General features: G+C 47.4%; 1 protein-coding gene across 1 annotated transcript in view; it reads left to right on the plus strand.

The window, feature by feature from the left end:
* Window positions 1-287: 287 nt before the first annotated feature.
* Window positions 288-18,472, plus strand: part of LOC127577673 (alpha-parvin) — an 83,240-nt gene continuing 65,055 nt past the window's right edge. Inside the window, exon 1 of the mRNA XM_052029076.1 lies at window positions 288-684. Within this exon, the coding sequence (XP_051885036.1) occupies window positions 552-684 (133 nt within the window). The 5' untranslated portion in view covers window positions 288-551. The remainder of the gene's footprint in view (window positions 685-18,472) is intronic.

The following is an 18,472-nucleotide window of genomic DNA, read 5'->3' on the forward strand; positions in this document are numbered from 1 at the left end:
ATACTCTGTTAGCTACACATGAGCAAGGAATTTCGTTGCACCCTGGTGTATGTGACAAACTCATCTGAATCTGAATTTACATGGATAGCAAAGGTTCAGAGGAATATGGGCCAAACGCAGGGATATGGGACAGGCTTCGATGGGCAACTTGGGCCGAAGGGCCTGTTTCCATGCTGTACACCTCCATGAATCTCCTGAGCAGCTCAGCGTTGAGTTAAGCAGGATACGCAAGCCGAGCCTCCTGCCGTATGAGCGAAGTTTCCCAGCCTAGCGCTGGCTGTGACTTTCGACACGTCCCACTCCGGAGCGGGGGCAGTGGAGGCCGGCGGGGTGCGGGAATGGGCAGGGTGTGTATCAGGCCCGGAGCTGAGACTGGGTGGGAGTGGCGCTTTGGAGACAGGCTGGGCTCCCTTCTAACGCTGGAATTCGGAACTCGGGGCGAATTCCGTTTCCGTTCGCTGATTCTGCGCTAAACCTGTGTGTGTGTGTGTGTGTGTGAGTTCAGAGCTCAGCCTCCGACCCGGGCAGCGCACGGATCCAGTCCCCACACCATGGCCAGTTCCCCGCAGAAATCTCCGTCCACTCCCAAATCCCCCGTTCCCAAATCCCCTTCCTCCAGAAAGGACGAATCTTTCCTGGGCAAACTCGGCGGGACTCTGGCCAGAAGGAAGAAAGCCAAAGAAGGTAATTAAATAAAAATCTGTGCATTGTTTCCATCGAGAACGCTGCTCTTATTTACTCGGAAAAAAGAAACTTTTAAAAACTGTTTGCAAAGTTTATTAAAGTCTTCGACTTCACATTAAACTATATTGGAGTCTGCATCACAGGGCGGGCTGAGTTGTAAAGTGCTTTCGTTGCTTGTGCCCTGACTGGGTGTAGCTACACACTGGAATGTTTTTCCGGTTGTGTGTCACTCGCTGGGTTATAAAGTTGTGCTGCGGTTAGAGCTGAAAGTTTGTGAATTACTTGTGTTTGTCACTGATGGAAAAAGTGGGGTGGTGGGTGGTGGTGGGGGTTATCTGTGGGCAGGATCGGTGGAAGGTTGATCACACCTCCCAGTACATTGCAGTGTGGGGAGAAGGGGCTTCAAACACACCCCTCGCCCCCCACTGCTGAGGCAGTTAGTCCTCAGAACAACTCACCGATTTCTCCCGACACTTAAAGTTTGCTCACTGTTGCAACCCAGTGAATAATTGGGGGTTTTATGTTAAATACCAACTTGTCTGGAGTTTGAGGATGTCTTGTTCAGTGGGAGCGGCTGATCCGTGAACTAACCACACGGACGCTGGTGGGACCAGTGGGCTGTTCTGCTGTTGTAGGCTACCTACTGGCTCCTGTCAACCCCTCTTGGTTCCCCAAACCTTGATACTTTAAGGGAGATGCGAGAGACTGCAGATGCTGGAATCTGGAGCAACACACAACATGCTGGAGGAACTCAGTGGGTCGGGCAGCACCTGTGGGGGGAAATGGGCGGTCGACATTTCGGGCCGAGACCCTTCATCGGTCTCTTTCCCTCCACGGATGCTGTCTGACCTGCTGAGTTCCTCCAGCACCTGGCTTGATACTTGGTGTTGGTGTTGGTGTTCAGCTTCAGTGAGCTTGCAGCAACAGTGACTGGTGGGCTGTGCCAGTGGGATGTCCGGTGGAGGAGGCTTCCATTCTTGTCTGGTCCACTCCCAAGGTTGCTATGCGATGGGTCAAAGAGCAGTGACGAAAGGAATTGAAGCAGGCATTAACCAGCTCTCCATTTCTTTATCTCAGTCCACTTTCTGCACTAATTCCATGTTCGTTAGTTCCCTGAATATATAAACATCTGTCAACCTCTGACTTGAGATCTTGGGGTGCGTCCATAGGTCCCTAAGTGGCAGCACAAGGAGGTAGGGTGGTAAAGAAGGTATATGGCATGCTGTGTTGTCACTTTCAGGGAACTCTGGACTTAGATTCCATGTTCCTCCTGCTCATCAACATTCCTTAGTACCTTACCTTACTGGACATGTCCTACCCCTGTCTGACTTCCCAAAATGGCTTTCATGTTTTCTACATTGCAACAGTGATTGACCTACAGAATGTATCTCACTGGCTGTGAAGTGTTTAGGATAACACAGTAACAAAGTCGCTTGAGAAATGTGCTATCTTTCCAACTGAACTAAATCTGCTGAAATATCAAAATCAGGTTTATTGTCACTGACTTGTATGATGAAATGTATTGTTTTGCGGCAGCAGTACAGTGCAAAGACATAAGATTTCTATAAATTACAATAGTAAATAGTGCAAAAGAAAATAACGAGGTAGTGTTCATGGGTTCATGGACCATTCGAAAATCTGATGGCGGAGGGGAAGAAGCTGTTCCTGAGTCATTGAGTGTGGGTCTTCAGGCTCCTGTACCTCCTCCCCGATGGTAGTAACAAGAAGAAGGCACGTCCCAGATGGTGAAGGTCCTTAGTGATGGATGCCACCTTCTTGAGGCACCGCCTCCTGAAGATGTCCTGGATGGTGGGGAGGGTTGTGCCCGTGATGGAGCTGGCTGAGTCTACAACCCTCTGCAGCCTCTTGCGATCCTGTGCATTGGAGCCTCCGTACCAGGTGGTGATGTAACCAGTCAGGATGCTCTCCACCTTACATCTATAGAAATTTGCAAGAGTCTTTGGTGACGTACCAAATCTCCTGAAACTCCTAATGAAGTAGAGCCGCTGGCATGCTGCCTTCATGATTGCATCAGTGTGTTGGGCCCAGGACAGATACTCCGAGATGTTGATGCCCAGGAACTTGAAGCTGCTCACCCTTTCCACCGCTGACCCCTCAGTGAGGACTGGTGTGTGTTCTCCCGACTTCCCCTTCCTGTAGTCCACAGTCAGTTCCTTGGTCTTACTAATGTTGAGTGCAAGGTTGTTGTTGTGACACCACTCAACCAGCCGATCTATCTCACTCCTGTACACCTCCTTGTCGGTGAATTTATAGATGGCCTTGGAGCTGTGCTTAGCCACATAGTCATGAGTGTTTTTTAAAATCCTGTGTCATGAAAGTGGTGAATTTTTTTGCTGCTGATTTAAATATGACCAAGTCTGAGCTCATCCCCTGTGGTGCAGTAAATGACGCAATGGGTGTCCTGGAGGTTGGACTGGGTGTGTGCGGGTTCCCTGTGGTGGAGTTTATATTTTGTGTTGCCTCAAACTCTGGGGTTAGAGACCAAATTGGAATTGGAAAGATTTATCTTCTGCTCTAGGACAAGTAAAATTTATTTGACGAAATAAATACTTTTTGGTAGCTTTTGCTGTTCCTTTGATGATCATCCAAGTCATAAAACATTTCAGGGTGTGTGATAACTAGGCACAACTTCAAAATGACAATACTGCACAGGAAATCGTTCTGGATGTGTTTGTTTTGGCTTAAGTTGCCCTGATCAGGAGATTTATTAGCTTGGAGTTTTATCATCATGGGACCTTGGTGTTCAGGTACATGATTCTCTGAAACTGGTGTCACAGGTAGACAGGGTGGTGAAGAAGGCTTTTGGCACGCTGGCCTTCAGCAGTCAGGGCACTGAGTAAAGAACATGGGAGGTCATGGTGCGCTTGTACAAGATACTGGTGAGGCTGCACTTGGAGTATTGTTTAGTTTGACCACCCTGCTATAGGAAAGATGTTATTAAACTGGAAAGAGTGCAAAAAAGATTTACGAGGATGCTGCCAGGACCTGAGGGACTGAGTTATAGGGAGAAGTTGGACAGGGTGGGACTTTAATCCCGTAGCGTAGGAAACTGAGAAGTGATCTTATGGAGGCGTCTAAAATAATGAAGGGCATAGATAGGGTGAATGCACTCAGTCTTTTTCCCAGGGTTGAGGAATCAATAACTAGAGGACATAGGTTTAAGGTGAGAGGGGAGAGATTTAATAGGAACAAGGAGCAACTTTTTGTTTGACATAGGGGGTGGTGAGTACATGGAACGAGCTGCCAGAGGAAGTGGGTGAGGTGGGGACAATAACAACTTTTAAAAGACAATTGGACAGGTCCATGGATAGGAGAGGTTTAGAGGGATATGGGCCAAATGCGGGCAAATGGGACTGGCTTAGATGGGAATCTTGGTTGGGCCAAAGGGCCTGTTCCCATGCTGAATGACTTTATGACTCTAACTCTTTCACTGCTTCAAATCTCATGATTAGGGCTTGAATTTTCTGGCTTTAACAGATTTAGAAACTTGTAGGCGATGGGGTGGGGGGTAAGACTCTGTGCTGGTAATAAATGCTGGTAATAAATGACAACGAGGCAGATTCAACTTTGCTTATAAAGCAACTTTGCTTATAAATCTCTGGGATGCAATAGTGACGTAAACTGGTAGAGTAAGGTCTGGTTGGAGATGGGGATGGGATGAGATGTTAAGCCAAAGGTGTGCATGAATTCATGAGGAAAATGAAGTGTTTTACCAAAGTTGTTCAGTGTGAGGGATCTCACTTTGACATTGCAGGAAGTTTGCGAATGGTCTCCAATGTACAGCCAATCAGCCCCAGGGAATGAAAATGAACAGACGTTGTGAGAGGTGGGCGTCGCTTCCACTGCGAAGAACGTTTCCTGACAGATTGCACAAGTTCACTTAAACTCCGGTGCATATTTAGAAAATTGCCAGAAGGAATGGGATAATCCATACAGCCAAACACAGCAAGTGTTGGAAACACTCAGCAGGTCAGGCAGCATCTGTGGTTTTCGTTAACGATGGAAACAGTTTGGAGAATTCCTGCTGGGAAGCGGTGTGACTGAAGTGAAACCCCAGACCCACTGAGTGTTTCCAGCATTTTCTGTTTTTGTTTTGGATTTTCAGCATCTGCGGTGTTCTGACATGCTAGTGCCAGCCTTTGTCACCGTGACCAACGTGTTGCAAGGGCCTCCACGTGTAAATCCCTCTAAAATCAAGTAGTAACTCAGATTGCAGTGTATTGCCCAGTGTGGTGTGTCAGAGGCTAGACAGTTTTCAGAGTGCATAGAGTTATATAGCATGTAAACAGGCCATTTGGCCCATTGGGTCCATTCTGACCACATATTTACAGTAACCCTACCCTAACCCATTTTATTCTCCCCACTCTCTCCCCAATTCTGCCACTCGCCTCCAGACTCGGGGCAGTTGACAGCGGGCAATTAACCTACCAACCTCCAATTCAGATAGGTTTATTATCACATATACCAAGGTGCAATGAAATTACTCGGTCACGTGAGGCTCACAGACTAAACAGTGTCCATGGTAATAATAAATACAACAATATGGGGGCTATGTGGGAGGGAAGGGTTAGATAGATCTTAGAGCAGGACAAAATGTCGGCCCAACATTGTGGGCCAAAGGGCCTGTACTGTGCTGTAGTGTTCTATGTTCTAATAAGTACAGTGACAAGCACAAAACAGCAGAATGGTGCAGAGATTGTAGTGCAGTCTGAGGTCATGCAAAAAGAAATGCTAAGGTGACAATAACGGAAGAGGTAGAATTAGGTGTTGCATTTTGGAAGGACAAATCAAGGTAGGACATACACAGTAAACGGTCGGGCACTGAGGAGTGCGGAGGAACAAAGGGATCTGGGAGTTGAGATACATAATTCCCTGAAAGTGGCGTCGCAGGTAGACAGGGTTGTAAAGAAGGCTTTTGGCATCCTGGCATTTATAAATCAAGGTATTGAGTATAGGAGTTGGGATGTTATGGTGAGGTTGTATAAGACATTGGTGAGGCCAAATTTGGAGTATTGTGTGTAGTTCTGGTCACCTAACTATAGGAAGGATGTCAGTAAGATTGAAAGAGTGTGGAGGAGATTTATTAGAATGTTGCCGGGTCTTCAGGAGTTGAGTTACAGGGAAAGATTGAACAGGTTAGGACCTTATTCCTTGGAGCGTAGAAGAATGAGGGGAGATTTGATAGAGGTTTACAAAATTATCAGGGGTATAGACCGAGTTAATGCAAGTAGGCTCTTTCCACTTAGATTAGGAGAGATAAGTACGAGAGGACATGGCTTTAGGGTGAAAGGGGAAATGTTTAGGGGGAACTTCTTCACTCAGACAGTGGTGGGAGTGTGGAACAGGCTGCCATCTGACATGGTAAATGCGTGCTCACTCTCAAGTTTTAAGAATAAATTGGATAGATACATGGACGGGAAAGGTCTGGAGGGTTATGGACTGGGTGCAGGACAATGGGACCAGTGGAATAATGTTTCGGTACAGACTAGAAGGGCCGAATGGCCTGTTTTCTGTGCTGTAGTGTTCTATGGTTCTAGGGGTTCAAGAACGTGGCAGCACCACTGGGAAGGGGGTGTGAGAGAGGTGACTGGTTCAGGAGGCTGACAGCAGTGGGGAAGAAGCTGTTCTCGAGTCCGGACGTCCGAGCTTTCAAGCTCCTGTATCTTCTCCAAGAAGTTGGAACAGAGAAAAGGGAATGGCAGGCATCCTTGATGATGTGGGAGGAAACCGGAGCACCTGGGGGACCCCACGTGGTCACAGGGAGAACTTTAAACTCCACACAGGCAGCGCCGGAGGTCAGGAATGAACCTGGGTCTCTGGAGCTGTCAGGCAGTGTGAGGCACTGCCCATGTCCTGGTTGTTCTGATTTAGTTGCATCTTTGAGGATCGAAAATTGGTTCAGTTTTATAATAACCAAAGTTAACTTTTTTTTCTGAATGCTATTTAAAACGAAACCCTGAATTGGATCCAAAATAAAAAGTAGAGTCATACAGTACCTAGAATCTAGATTTGCATTGTCCATCAGAAATCACTCATCAACCAGAGATTTTCATCTATTTATATTTCCTTCTGATGAAGAAGGAGGCTGTTTGGCCCGTCAATTCTGTGCTAGCTCCCAGGGGGCACCCCTAAGTCCCACCGCCCCACTTTTTGAGTGAAGACACATTCACTGGATTCAGTGAGAAACTGCACACTTTACAGGAAGTAGAACACAGGAGGCAACTCAGTCCATCACGTCTAACCAGGCAAAAGATAAACTCCTTTTAGAATAATTTTTAGAATACTTGCACTTACTTGCTCTGATCCTTGGGTTAGGGTACTCAATGCACAGCTATAGGAAGCATGGCAGATACATTAGGGACATTTAAGAGACTCTTTGATGGGCACATGAATGACAGAGAAATGGAGGGCTGTGTGGGAGGGAAGGGTTAGGTAGATCTTAGAGCAGGATAAAATGTCGGCACAACATCGTGGGCCAAAGGGCCTCTACTGTGCTGTAATGTTCTATGTCATTAAGCTGGAAAGGTGCAGGAAAGATCCATGAAGATGTCACTGGGACTGGAGGGCTTGAGTTATAAGGAGAGACTGGATAGGCTGGGACCGTTCTCCCTGGAGTGGAGGAGGCTGAGGGGTGATCTTCTGGAGGTTTACAAAATCGTGAAGGGTATGGATAGAGTGGATGGTCACTGTCACCTTGGGTTGAGTTTAGTGCCCACCCAGTGCAAGTCCTCATCGTCCATTACTCTCTTCTTCCTCTACTACACTTTCAACCCGATATTTTGGGTAAAATTTACCCTGGAGACATTTATTGCAGAAACTTCAACTTTTGCAGCCTTGTTTCTGAGATTTGTAATTCTGCTGTGGATTTTGTCACCACATTACATTTACGTAGCACCTTTTAACATGGTTACAATGGTCCGTGGTGGTTCACTTCTGTATTTACATACTTTTCATCTTTATTTACTGTGGGGAAACTCATGGACACCAGGGAATTTGGGGAAGAGAACGGTGAAGTCCTGAAACATACAGATATTACAAAAGAGGAAGTGTTGGCAGTCTTGAGGTGTATAAAGGTGGATAAATCCTTGGGCCCTGACCGAGTGTATCCCAAAAAGCAAGGGAAGAAATTGCTGGGGCCCTGGCAGAGATTTTTGTATCATCGTTAGGTACCAGAAGACTGGAAGGTGGCTAATATGTACCTTAAATAAAGGGCTGCAAGGACAAGCCAGGGAAATACAGGCTAGTGAGCCCAACATCAGTGGTAGGAGAATTACTGGAGGGGATTCTGTGAGATGGGACCCGTCTACATCTGGAAAGACATACTGACCAAGGTGCCCTACTGAGAGAGACCCATTTACCTGCGTTTGGCCCATATCCCTCCAAACCTTTCCCATTCATGTTTCTGTCTAAATGTCTTTTAAATGTTGTAATTGTACCTGCCTCAACCACTTCCTCTGGCAGCTCGTTCCATATACCCACCACTGTCTGTGACAAACTTACCCCTCAGGTCCCCTTTAAATCTTTCCCCTCTCACCGTAAACCTGTGCCCTCTACTTTTAGACTCCCCTACCCTGGGGAAAAGACTGTGACCGTCCCTCATGATTTTATAAACCTCTATAAGGTCACCCCTCAGCCTTCTTTGCTCCAGGGAAAAGTCCCAACCTGAGTGCAGCTCCAGCACCCGAGGTTTGGCACCACTCATGTCCGAGCAGTCTGCTTGATTGGTAGCTCCTTACCTAAATATTCAACTCACTTCATCACTAGCACACAGTACCATCTACAAGATGCATTCCAGTTACTCACCAAGGCCGCTCCGGCACCTCCCAAACTCTCAACCTCTTCCATAAGAGCAAAACAAGGACAGTAGGCACAGGGGAACACCATCAGCTGAAGGCTTCCCTCCACCTCACACACCATCCTGACTTGGCAGTATATCATCGTCACTGGGTCTCAATCTGGAATTCATAAAGCTTAGTCCGAGGTGTGGGTTTGAAGTCGCTATGGTGAATGCAAATGGGGAAATGGGACTTGCCTTGGGAGATCCTGTAGTTTCCGAGTTGGAGAATTTGGGGTGGGTGATGGTGGAATTCCTGAAAATTCTTGAAAAGGAAGTATTGGATGTCTTATTGGGTTTAAAGGTAGATAAGTCCCTAGGGCCTGAAGAGGTGTGTCCTGACTGCTGTGGGAGGCAAGGGAAGAGAATGTTTGGGCCCTGACTGAGATTTTGAAACCTTTGCTGGCTACAGGTGAGGTGTCAGATGACTGGAGGACAGCAAATGTCGTCCCTTTATTTGAGAAGGGCAGCAGGGATAAGGCAGATAGTTCCAGGCCAGTGAGTCTAACGTTGGTGTTGGTTTATTATTGTCACTTGTACCAAGGTGCAGTGAAAAACTTGTCTTGCATACTGATTGTACAGGTCAATTCATTACACAGTGCATTGACATAGTACAGGGTAAAACAATAACAGAATAAAGAGTAAAGTATTACAGCTACAGGGAAGTGCATTGCAGGAAGACAATAAGGTAAAAGAACATCCATGATAGAGAAGTTATTGGAAAAACCTAAGGGACAGGATTAATCAGCAGTTGAGAGGCAGGGATTAATGATGTTGAGTCAGTGTGGTTTTGCTAGGGGGAAGATCCTGACTAATTGAATTTTTCGTAGAGGTAACTTTTGCGTGTCAATGAGGGCAGTTCAATAGACGTAGTTTGACCAGGTCCAACATAGATACTGGTCTAAATGATCCCATGGGATCCAAGACAATTTGGCAATTTGTATCTGAAACTGGGTTGTGATAGGAGGAATGGGGTAATGTTTGAGTGTTTTGTTCTGCGATTTTTGAAGTTTGTGTACTGCAGGGATCGGTGCTGGGATCCGTGGTGTTTCTTATATACATTAATACTTGGATATGAGTGGAGGAGGTACGACTGGGGAGTTCACAGATGGTACAAAATCAGTGGTGTTGATAGTGAGGGGAGTAACATTTGGCTACAAAACAATATTGAATTGTCGGTAATATGGGCAGGAATATTGGCAATTCAACCCTGAAAAATGTGAGGTGATATATTTTGGGAGGAGAAATAAGTCTGGGATTGAGACAGGTAGAGAGGGAATGCATCCAGTAATTCCTGAAGGCAGCAGCACAAGGTGCTAAGAAGGTATATGGGAAACCTGGCTTCATTAGGGGCGTGGAGAACAGGGAGGTTGTGGTACACATTAGTTAGGCTACATTTGGAGTAGTGTGTGCAGTTCTGGTTGCCATGTTATAGGAAGGAGAGGGTGTAGAGGAGAGTCATCAGGATGTAGACTGGGATGAAGTGCTTCAGTCATGAGGAGACACTGGAGAGGTCACAGGTATACAGAATTATGAGGGGCATTAACAGGATGGATGAATTTTTCCCCTTGAGATGTCCCTAACCAGCGGGCAAAGACATTGGAACTGGTTTATTATTGTCACTTGTACCGAGGTACAGTGAAAAACTTGTCTCGCCTACCGATTGTACAGGTCAATTCATTACACAGTGCATTTGAGGTAGTACAGGGTAAAAACGATAACAGAATGCAGAATAAAGTGTAACAGCTACAGAGAAAGTGTAGTTCAGGCAGACAATAAGGTGCAAGGTCATAACGCAGTAGATTGTGAGGTCAAGAGTGCATCTTATCGTACTAGGGAACCGTTCAATAGTCTTATAACAGCGGGATAGAAGCTGTCCTTGAGCCTGGTGGTACGTGCTTTCAGGCTTTTGTATCTTCTGCCCGATGGGAGGGGAGGGAAGAGAGAATGTCCGGGGTGGGTGGGGTCTTTGATTATGTTGGCTGCTTTACCGAGGCAGCGAGAAGTTTAGACATGAAGGGGAGGCTGGTTTCCGTGATGTGCTGAGCTGTGTCCACAATTCTTTGCAGCTTCTTGCGGTCACGGGCAAAGCAGTTGCTGTACCAAGCCGTGATGCATCTGGATAGGATGCTTTCTTAGAGTAAGGGGCAAGAGGTTTAAAGGGGATTGCGGAAGAATGCCTCGTCCTGAGGGTGTTGGAGTCTGGAACACACTGCCTAAGGGGATGGTGAAGGCAGAGACCCTCACAACATTTAACAAGTATTTAGATGAGCACCTGAAACACCACTGCATAGAAGGCTGCATGCCGAGTACTGGGAAATGGGATTAGTGTAGCTAGGGCCACCATAGATATGGTGGACCGAAGGGTCTGTTTCTGTGCAGGAACACAGTACGGCACAATACAGGCCCTTCGGCCCACAATGTTGTGCTGACCTTTAAACCTCACCTAAGACTATCTAACCCCTTCCTCCCACATATCCCTCTATTTTAAATTCCTCCATATGCTTATCCAGAAATCTCTTGAATTTGACCAATGTACCTGCCTCCACCACCACCCCAGGCAGCTCATTCCATGCACCAACCACTCTCTGGGTGAAAAACCTTCCTCTGATATCTCCCTTGAACTTCCCACCCATTACTTTAAAGCCATGCCCTCTTGTATTGAGCATTGGTGCCCTGGGAAAGAGGCGCTGGCTGTCCACTCTATCTCTTAATATTTTGTACACCTCTATCATGTCTCCTCTCGTCCTCCTTCTCTCCAAAGAGTAAAGCCATCGCTCCCTTAGTCTCTCCTCATAATGCACACTCTCTAAACCAGGCAGCATCCTGGTAAATCTCCTCTGCACCCTTTCCAACGCTTCCACATCCTTCCTATAATGAGGCGACCAGAATTGGACACAGTACTCTTGAGTGTGGTCGAACCAGAGTTTTGTAGAGCTGCATCATTACCTTGCGGCTCTTAAACTCGATCCCTCGAATTATGAAAGCTAACATCCCATAAGCTTTCTTAACTACCCTATCCACCTGTGAGGCAACTTTCAGGGATCTGTAGATATGGACCCCCAGATCCCTCTGCTCCTCCTCACTACCCAGAATCCTGCCATTAACTTTCAAGTACAAAGTGTACCACCTCACACTTCTCCGGATTGAACTCCATCTGCCACTTCTCAGCCCAGCTCTGCATCCTATCAATGTCCCTTACCACCAACCGACCATCCTTTGTGTCATCTGCAAATTTGCCAACCCACCCTTCTACCCCCTCATCCAAGTCATTAATAAAAATCACGAAAAGCAGAGGTCCCAGAACCTAGTCACAGCCCTCCAATCTGAATGCACTCCCTCCACCACAACCCTCTGCTTTCTACAGCGTTCAGCAGGATGATATGAAATTGCATCATGTTCCTGGTGGATTCCAGCCAATCTCCAGCGCATTCCAGCCAATCTCCAGCGCATTCCAGCCAATCTCCAGCGCATTCCAGCCAATCTCCAGCGCATTCCAGCCAATCTCCAGCGCATTCCAGCCAATCTCCAGCGCATTCCAGCCAATCTCCAGCGCATTCCAGCCAATCTCCAGCGCATTCCAGCCAATCTCCAGCGCATTCCAGCCAATCTCCAGCGCATTCCAGCCAATCTCCAGCGCATTCCAGCCAATCTCCAGCGCATTCCAGCCAATCTCCAGCGCATTCCAGCCAATCTCCAGCGCATTCCAGCCAATCTCCAGCGCATTCCAGCCAATCTCCAGCGCATTCCAGCCAATCTCCAGCGCATTCCAGCCAATCTCCAGCGCATTCCAGCCAATCTCCAGCGCATTCCAGCCAATCTCCAGCGCATTCCAGCCAATCTCCAGCGCATTCCAGCCAATCTCCAGCGCATTCCAGCCAATCTCCAGCGCATTCCAGCCAATCTCCAGCGCATTCCAGCCAATCTCCAGCGCATTCCAGCCAATCTCCAGCGCATTCCAGCCAATCTCCAGCGCATTCCAGCCAATCTCCAGCGCATTCCAGCCAATCTCCAGCGCATTCCAGCCAATCTCCAGCAGATTCCAGCCAATCTCCAGCGGATTCCATCCGGAGAGCTGGGAGCTGTTGTAGCTGCCACAGTGGATGAAGCATCTCGGAGAGAACATTAGTTCCTGGGCTCTGGTCCATCGTTAAGTAAACATCCCACTGCTGCCATCCTCTGTGAAACCTCCAGGAGATGCCTTTGTGAGGTTTTCTGCCAACTATAGGAGTCTTTGTCACACAGTAGAGGGCCACCCTGAGAGAGCAGAAACTTGCAATTCTATAGCACCTGTCACAACCTCTGATATCCCAAAGTGCTTCACAACCAATGTAAGAAACTCAGTAGCCAAACTGAGCACAGCAAGCTCCCACAGGCAGCAATGTGATAAAACTGGGATAGTCTGACTTTAGTCATAGAATTGTACAGCACAGAAATGGGTCCTTCAGCCTAACTCGTCTGTGCCAACAAACTTGTCTACTTGAGCCAGTCGCATTTCCCCATGTTTGGCCCATATCCCTCGAATACCTTTCCTTTCCTACCTGTGTAAATGATGTTTATTGAGGGATAAATATTTAAGTTAAATTTTTTTTTTAATTAAATTTTATTTACAGCGTGGTAACAGGCCCTTCCGGCCCAACAAATCCGCGCCGCCCATTTTAAACCCATATTAACCTACCCGTACGTATTTTGGAATGTGGGAGGAAACCGGAGCACCTGGAGGAAACCCACACAGACGCGGGAGAACGTACAAGCTCCTTACAGACAGCGACGGGAATCAAAACCCGATCGCTGGCGCTGTAATAGCGTCGTGCTAACCGCTACGCTACTCAGGGCACCAGGAGGAAGTCTCCTGCTCTTCCAATTGGTGTCTTGTGATCTTTCACTTCACCTGACGGAGCCGACTGACATGCTTATTATGACAGAGGAGGAGGCCGTTCAGCCCATCGAGCCTATGTTGGTTCCCAGAGAGTAAACCCATCAGTCTCATTCCCCTCTTTTCTTTTCCCCTGCTATTCGGCAACCAGTTGTCTCCTACCTGCTTCCCCTTTTTATCTTGCCAATGCCTACACTAATGTACAGCACACCTTTGGAAACCGGAACGCCTGGGGGAAACCCACACCATCACAGGCAGAATGTGCAAACTCCACACAGACAGCACCCGAGGTCAGGATCGAACCCGGGTCTCTGGCGCTGTGGGACAGTGGCACTAATTACTGTGCCACTGTGCTGTCCTTTAATCTAACTCCCTGATCCCGAGATGGGACCTCCAACTTTGCAGAGCTCCAACTCAGCCTTGGAGGCAAGAAGGCCACCTACTGAGGAGTGGTTAAGCTCTTGCTGGAGGTTTTGTATCGCCAAGAGGGAGGCAGTCTTTCCAAATAAGAAGTTGGTATCCTCAGTGAGTTTGTGATTACAAGTAACTAGTTATGTCCTGGGTTAGATAACTGGCATAACAGACTAACCAACGATCCCAGGTTCAAACTCTCCCACCATGATCTCGGACCTCCATCACCTTATAGAACAGGAACAGGCCCTTCAGCCCACGATGTCTGTGCCGAACACGATGCTGAATTAAACTAAATTCCTTCTGCCTGCACATGATCGATATCCTTCCATTCCCTGCATAGTCAGGTGTCTAACAGACTCTTAAACACCACTATCGTATCTGCTTCCAACACTACCCCTGGCAGCCTGTTCCAGGCACCCACAACTCGCTGTGTAAAAAAAAACTTACCCCACACATCTCCTTTAAGCTTTCCCCCTCTCACCTTAAACGCATGTCCTCTAGTATTTGACATTCCCACCCTGACTGTCTACTCTATCCATGCCTCTCATAATTTTATAAACTTCTATCAGGTCTCCCCTCAGCCTCCGCCGCCCCAGAGAAAACAACCCAAGTTTGTCCAATTTCTCCTGATAGCTCATGCCCTCTAATCCAGGCAGCATTCCAGGAGGATCTCTTCTGCACCCTCTCCAAAGCCTCCACATCCTTCCTGTAATGGCGCGACCAGAGCTGCACACAGTGGCTGGTGACAGAGTCTGCTTCAGGCTCGGGACAGGGCTAGGTGCTGCTTCATCCCAGGAAATTAGGAATAGGAGGAGGCCACTTGGCCCCTTGAACCTATCCCACCACTGGTCAGATTGTAGATGATCTGCATCTCCGCTCCATCAACCTTTGGTAACTCAAACCAATCAGAAAATCATTTATTTGGAGACACAAGAGACTTCAGATACTTAAATCTGGAGCCACAAACTATATGATGGAAGAATTCGACGGGTCAGGAGTAATTATGGAGGAAAATGGATAGTTTACGTTTCGGGTCATGATCCTTCATCTGGACTGAGAGAGAGAGGGGAGATAGCCAGTATAGAGAGGTGAGGGGAAGGGGTGGGGCAAGATCCGGCAGGTGATGGGTGGATCCAGGTGAGGAGGGGTGACGGGCAGATGGAGGAGGGGAGGGTGGAGATTGGGAGGTGAGAGGTGGAGGTGACACGGGGCTGCAGGTGGTGGGATCTGATAGGAGGAGAAGGTGGAGCCTGGAGCCAAATAAGGGAGATGGGGTGGGTCTATTCCTCCCTTATTTATTTCCCATCTGCCCACCCAGAAATGTGGACTGTCCATTTCCCTCCACAGATGCTGCCTGACCCACTGAGTTCCTCCACAGTTTGTTTTTTGCTCCGAAAGTCAGTTTTTGATTTGATATTTTCAGAGGGTTGAAGGGGTGGTTGGTGGAGGTTCCTCTGCTGGGAGGGGGGAGGGGGTGAGGCAGTAAAATCAGGCCAAAGGCCCAGCGTGGATGTGGGAGCACGGGGGCGATGGGTGAATGGAGCTTGCTCGAGGAACTGTTTGTGAAAGCGTGTGCTGGCTGCATTCTCTTTCTTAGCTTGTGCTCTAGAGCTCGGTGAGCTCACTTATCCTTTTATGGTTGAAAGTTGTGGATATTGAGCAGAGATTTAACTACCCAGACAGCGAGTGTTGACTTATGTTAGCGTTCAGTCCAAATATGTCCTTGGTTACATCAGCTCCTGCCCTTGGCTCCCGCTTCAAACTGAATTGAAAGTTCAGCTGGCGATGCAGAAGTGCTTCAGGGAGAGCCCAAAGCAATCAAACCGGGAAAGTAAATCAGAGCAACACAACTTGGGCCTGTTTTCCTGAAGAGAAATTCCTACCTTTTAATGCTAACAGTAACGTTCTGTTCAATGTGCAGCACTGAATTGGCTCCACTCCAGTTTCAGGAACAACTAACAGTGAAAAATCCCTGCAGTATTACATCCACAGATCCCGGGTTCTGGTGTTTACTATAAATTTGGTGTCCAAACCACCTTCGATTTATTTGCCAACTTATTAACTGTTTTTTGGGCTTCCCGAGATAGTTAAGAGATTATTGATGAATTGTTTCCATGAAGGTGATAGAAATCCAGGATTCTTTATTCCAAACTGGTGTGGAAGCAGAGGTTATGTATCCTTTTAAAAGGGAATTGGGAACTGAATGGATGTTTGTAAAATAAAACCAAAGGAGTTCAAAGAGCAAGTGAGTGCGCAGTATCGGGCTGGTGGGTTACTAAAGAGGGAAGGGAGAGAGTTTACGTTTATTGTCATGGGTGTACGTACCCAGGATATAAATGCCTTGGAAGTTGGTTTTTTGCAGCAGAATCTCAGTACATTACAAGCTCGACAAACATGTTAACATAAACTTAAATTAGTATAAATTTATATATAACTGGCATGACAAAGTGAGCATAACAACACTAGTACAAGTTGAGAGAGAGAAAAAGGAATATAGTCCGAGGTGGTGTTGGGGATTTTCAGGTGGGTTCAAGAACCTGAGGGCAGTGGGGAAGAAGCTGTTGTTGAACCTTGAGGTGTGGGGTCTTCAGGCTCCTGTACCTCCTGCCTGATGGCAGCATCAAGAAGAGGGCACGGCCCAGATGGTGGGGGTCTCTGATGATGGATGGCGCCTTCCTGAGATGTCGCCTCTTGTAGACGTCCTCGATGGTGGGGAGAGCTGTGCCCGTGATGGAGCTGGCTGAGTCCCAACACTCTCTGTAGCCTCTTGTGTTCCTGTGCTGTGGAACTCCCACACCAGGCTGCGATACAACCAGTCAGAATGCTTTCCCCTGTAGATCTGTGGAAGTTTGTCGGTGTCTTCGATGACATGCCAAATCTCCTTAAACACCTGAATTCAGCTGGTTGGGATGTCAGTGGGTGCAGGGAATGAGGGATCAGCAGGTGGGTTTTTAAAGGCTGTGGCAAGAGTGGAATTAGACTGCAGAGGTGGTTGAGGATGGGACAGATGATATAAAGATTATAATGGTTGGGATATTAGAGGGTGCAGGGAGAGTGGGATTAGACTGGATGGGAGCAGGAGGATTAGTGGGTGGGATATTAAAATTGAGGGGAGAGTAGGGTCGGTCTGGGTGGGAATGTGGAGTAAATCAGGGCAGGATCGTAAATCAGAACCTATCGAGTGCATCGAAGCTGTTAGTCGACGTGAGGACTGTGTGTGCCGTCTGGGAAGCTTTATATTACACAGCTGTACTGGCAGCCGCCGTTAGTTGAGTGCTGACGGCGTCAGTAGGGAATGACCTGCTGGTTACGCGTCTCTACTCGATGGGGCTGCGTGGATGACGAGTTTAGGATGTTGCTGCTTCAGGGAGTAGAGCAGTGATCAGGAGCGAGAACGGTGTTCCCCCGGCAGACCAGTGACGATGGCAGGCATTGGATGGACGTCCCCTCAGTCTAAACAAAGAAGAATACAAAGGGATTAAAAAAAGTCAAAGTGGAGTTTATTGTCAGATGCACAAGTCCATGTGTGCACAGGTGCAATGAAAAACTTACCTGCAGCAGCATCACAGGCACAGAGCATCAGAGACGCAAAATTCATATGAAAAACATAAGTTATACAAGAAAGAACCCAATTAGAACAAAAGAAAAGTGCATTGTAGTGCAAAACTGGTCATAGTTTTGTTATACTGAGGAGATTAGGGTTGTGCCGGTTGGTTCAAGAACCGAATGGTTGAAGGGAAGTCGCTGTTCCTGAACCTGGTGGTGTGGGACTTCAGGCTTTTGTACCTTCTGCCCGATGGGAGCTGCGAGAAGGTGGTGGGGATCTTTGAGTGAGCTGCGTGTGACAGATTAGGGAGCTTCATTGGAATGCGTGGAAATGAATGGACAATGGCTGGTATTTAAGGAATGAATGTTGCACAGTTACACATGCCACAGTTACATGCCAACTGCCACAGTCACACATTCCCACCCGGAACAAAAACAGAAAAGGAAATGAAACCCAACTATGGCTAATAGAAGATGTTAAGGATGGTACAAAGTCCAAAAGAGGGTGGAAAAGTAGCAAGCCTGAGGATTGGGAGAACTTCAGAACACTTCCCAGCTCCAGGAAGGATGTCATTAAGCTGGAACAAGTCCAGAAAAGATTGACTGGGATGTTACCAGGACTGGAGGGCTTGAGTTACAAGGAGGTACTGAACAGGTTGGGATAGTTTTCCCTGGAGTGTCGGAGACTGAGGGGTGACCTTATAGGGGGCGATAAAATCATGAGGGGCATAGATAAAGTCATAGTCTTTCTCCCCATGGATGGGGAGACTTAAACTAGAGGGCATAGGTTTAAGGTGAGGGGTAAGCTTTTTTACACCAGAGGATGGTGAGTATATGGAACGAGCTGGTAGAGGTGGGTACGATTATAATGTTTAAGAGACATTGGACAGGTACATGCAAAGGAAAGGTTTAGAGGGATATGGGCCAAATGCAGGCAAGTGGGATGAGCTCAGGTAGGCAACTTGATCAGCACAGACGAGTTGGGCCGAAGGGCCTGTTTCCACACTGTATAACTCAGTGACTAACAAAAATAGAACCCAAAGATTGATTAAGAAATCAAAAATAAAGTATGAAAGTAAACTTGCAAGGAATACAAA

The sequence above is a fragment of the Pristis pectinata genome, chromosome 14, assembly GCF_009764475.1.
Source record: "Pristis pectinata isolate sPriPec2 chromosome 14, sPriPec2.1.pri, whole genome shotgun sequence".
Lineage (NCBI taxonomy): Eukaryota > Metazoa > Chordata > Chondrichthyes > Rhinopristiformes > Pristidae > Pristis > Pristis pectinata.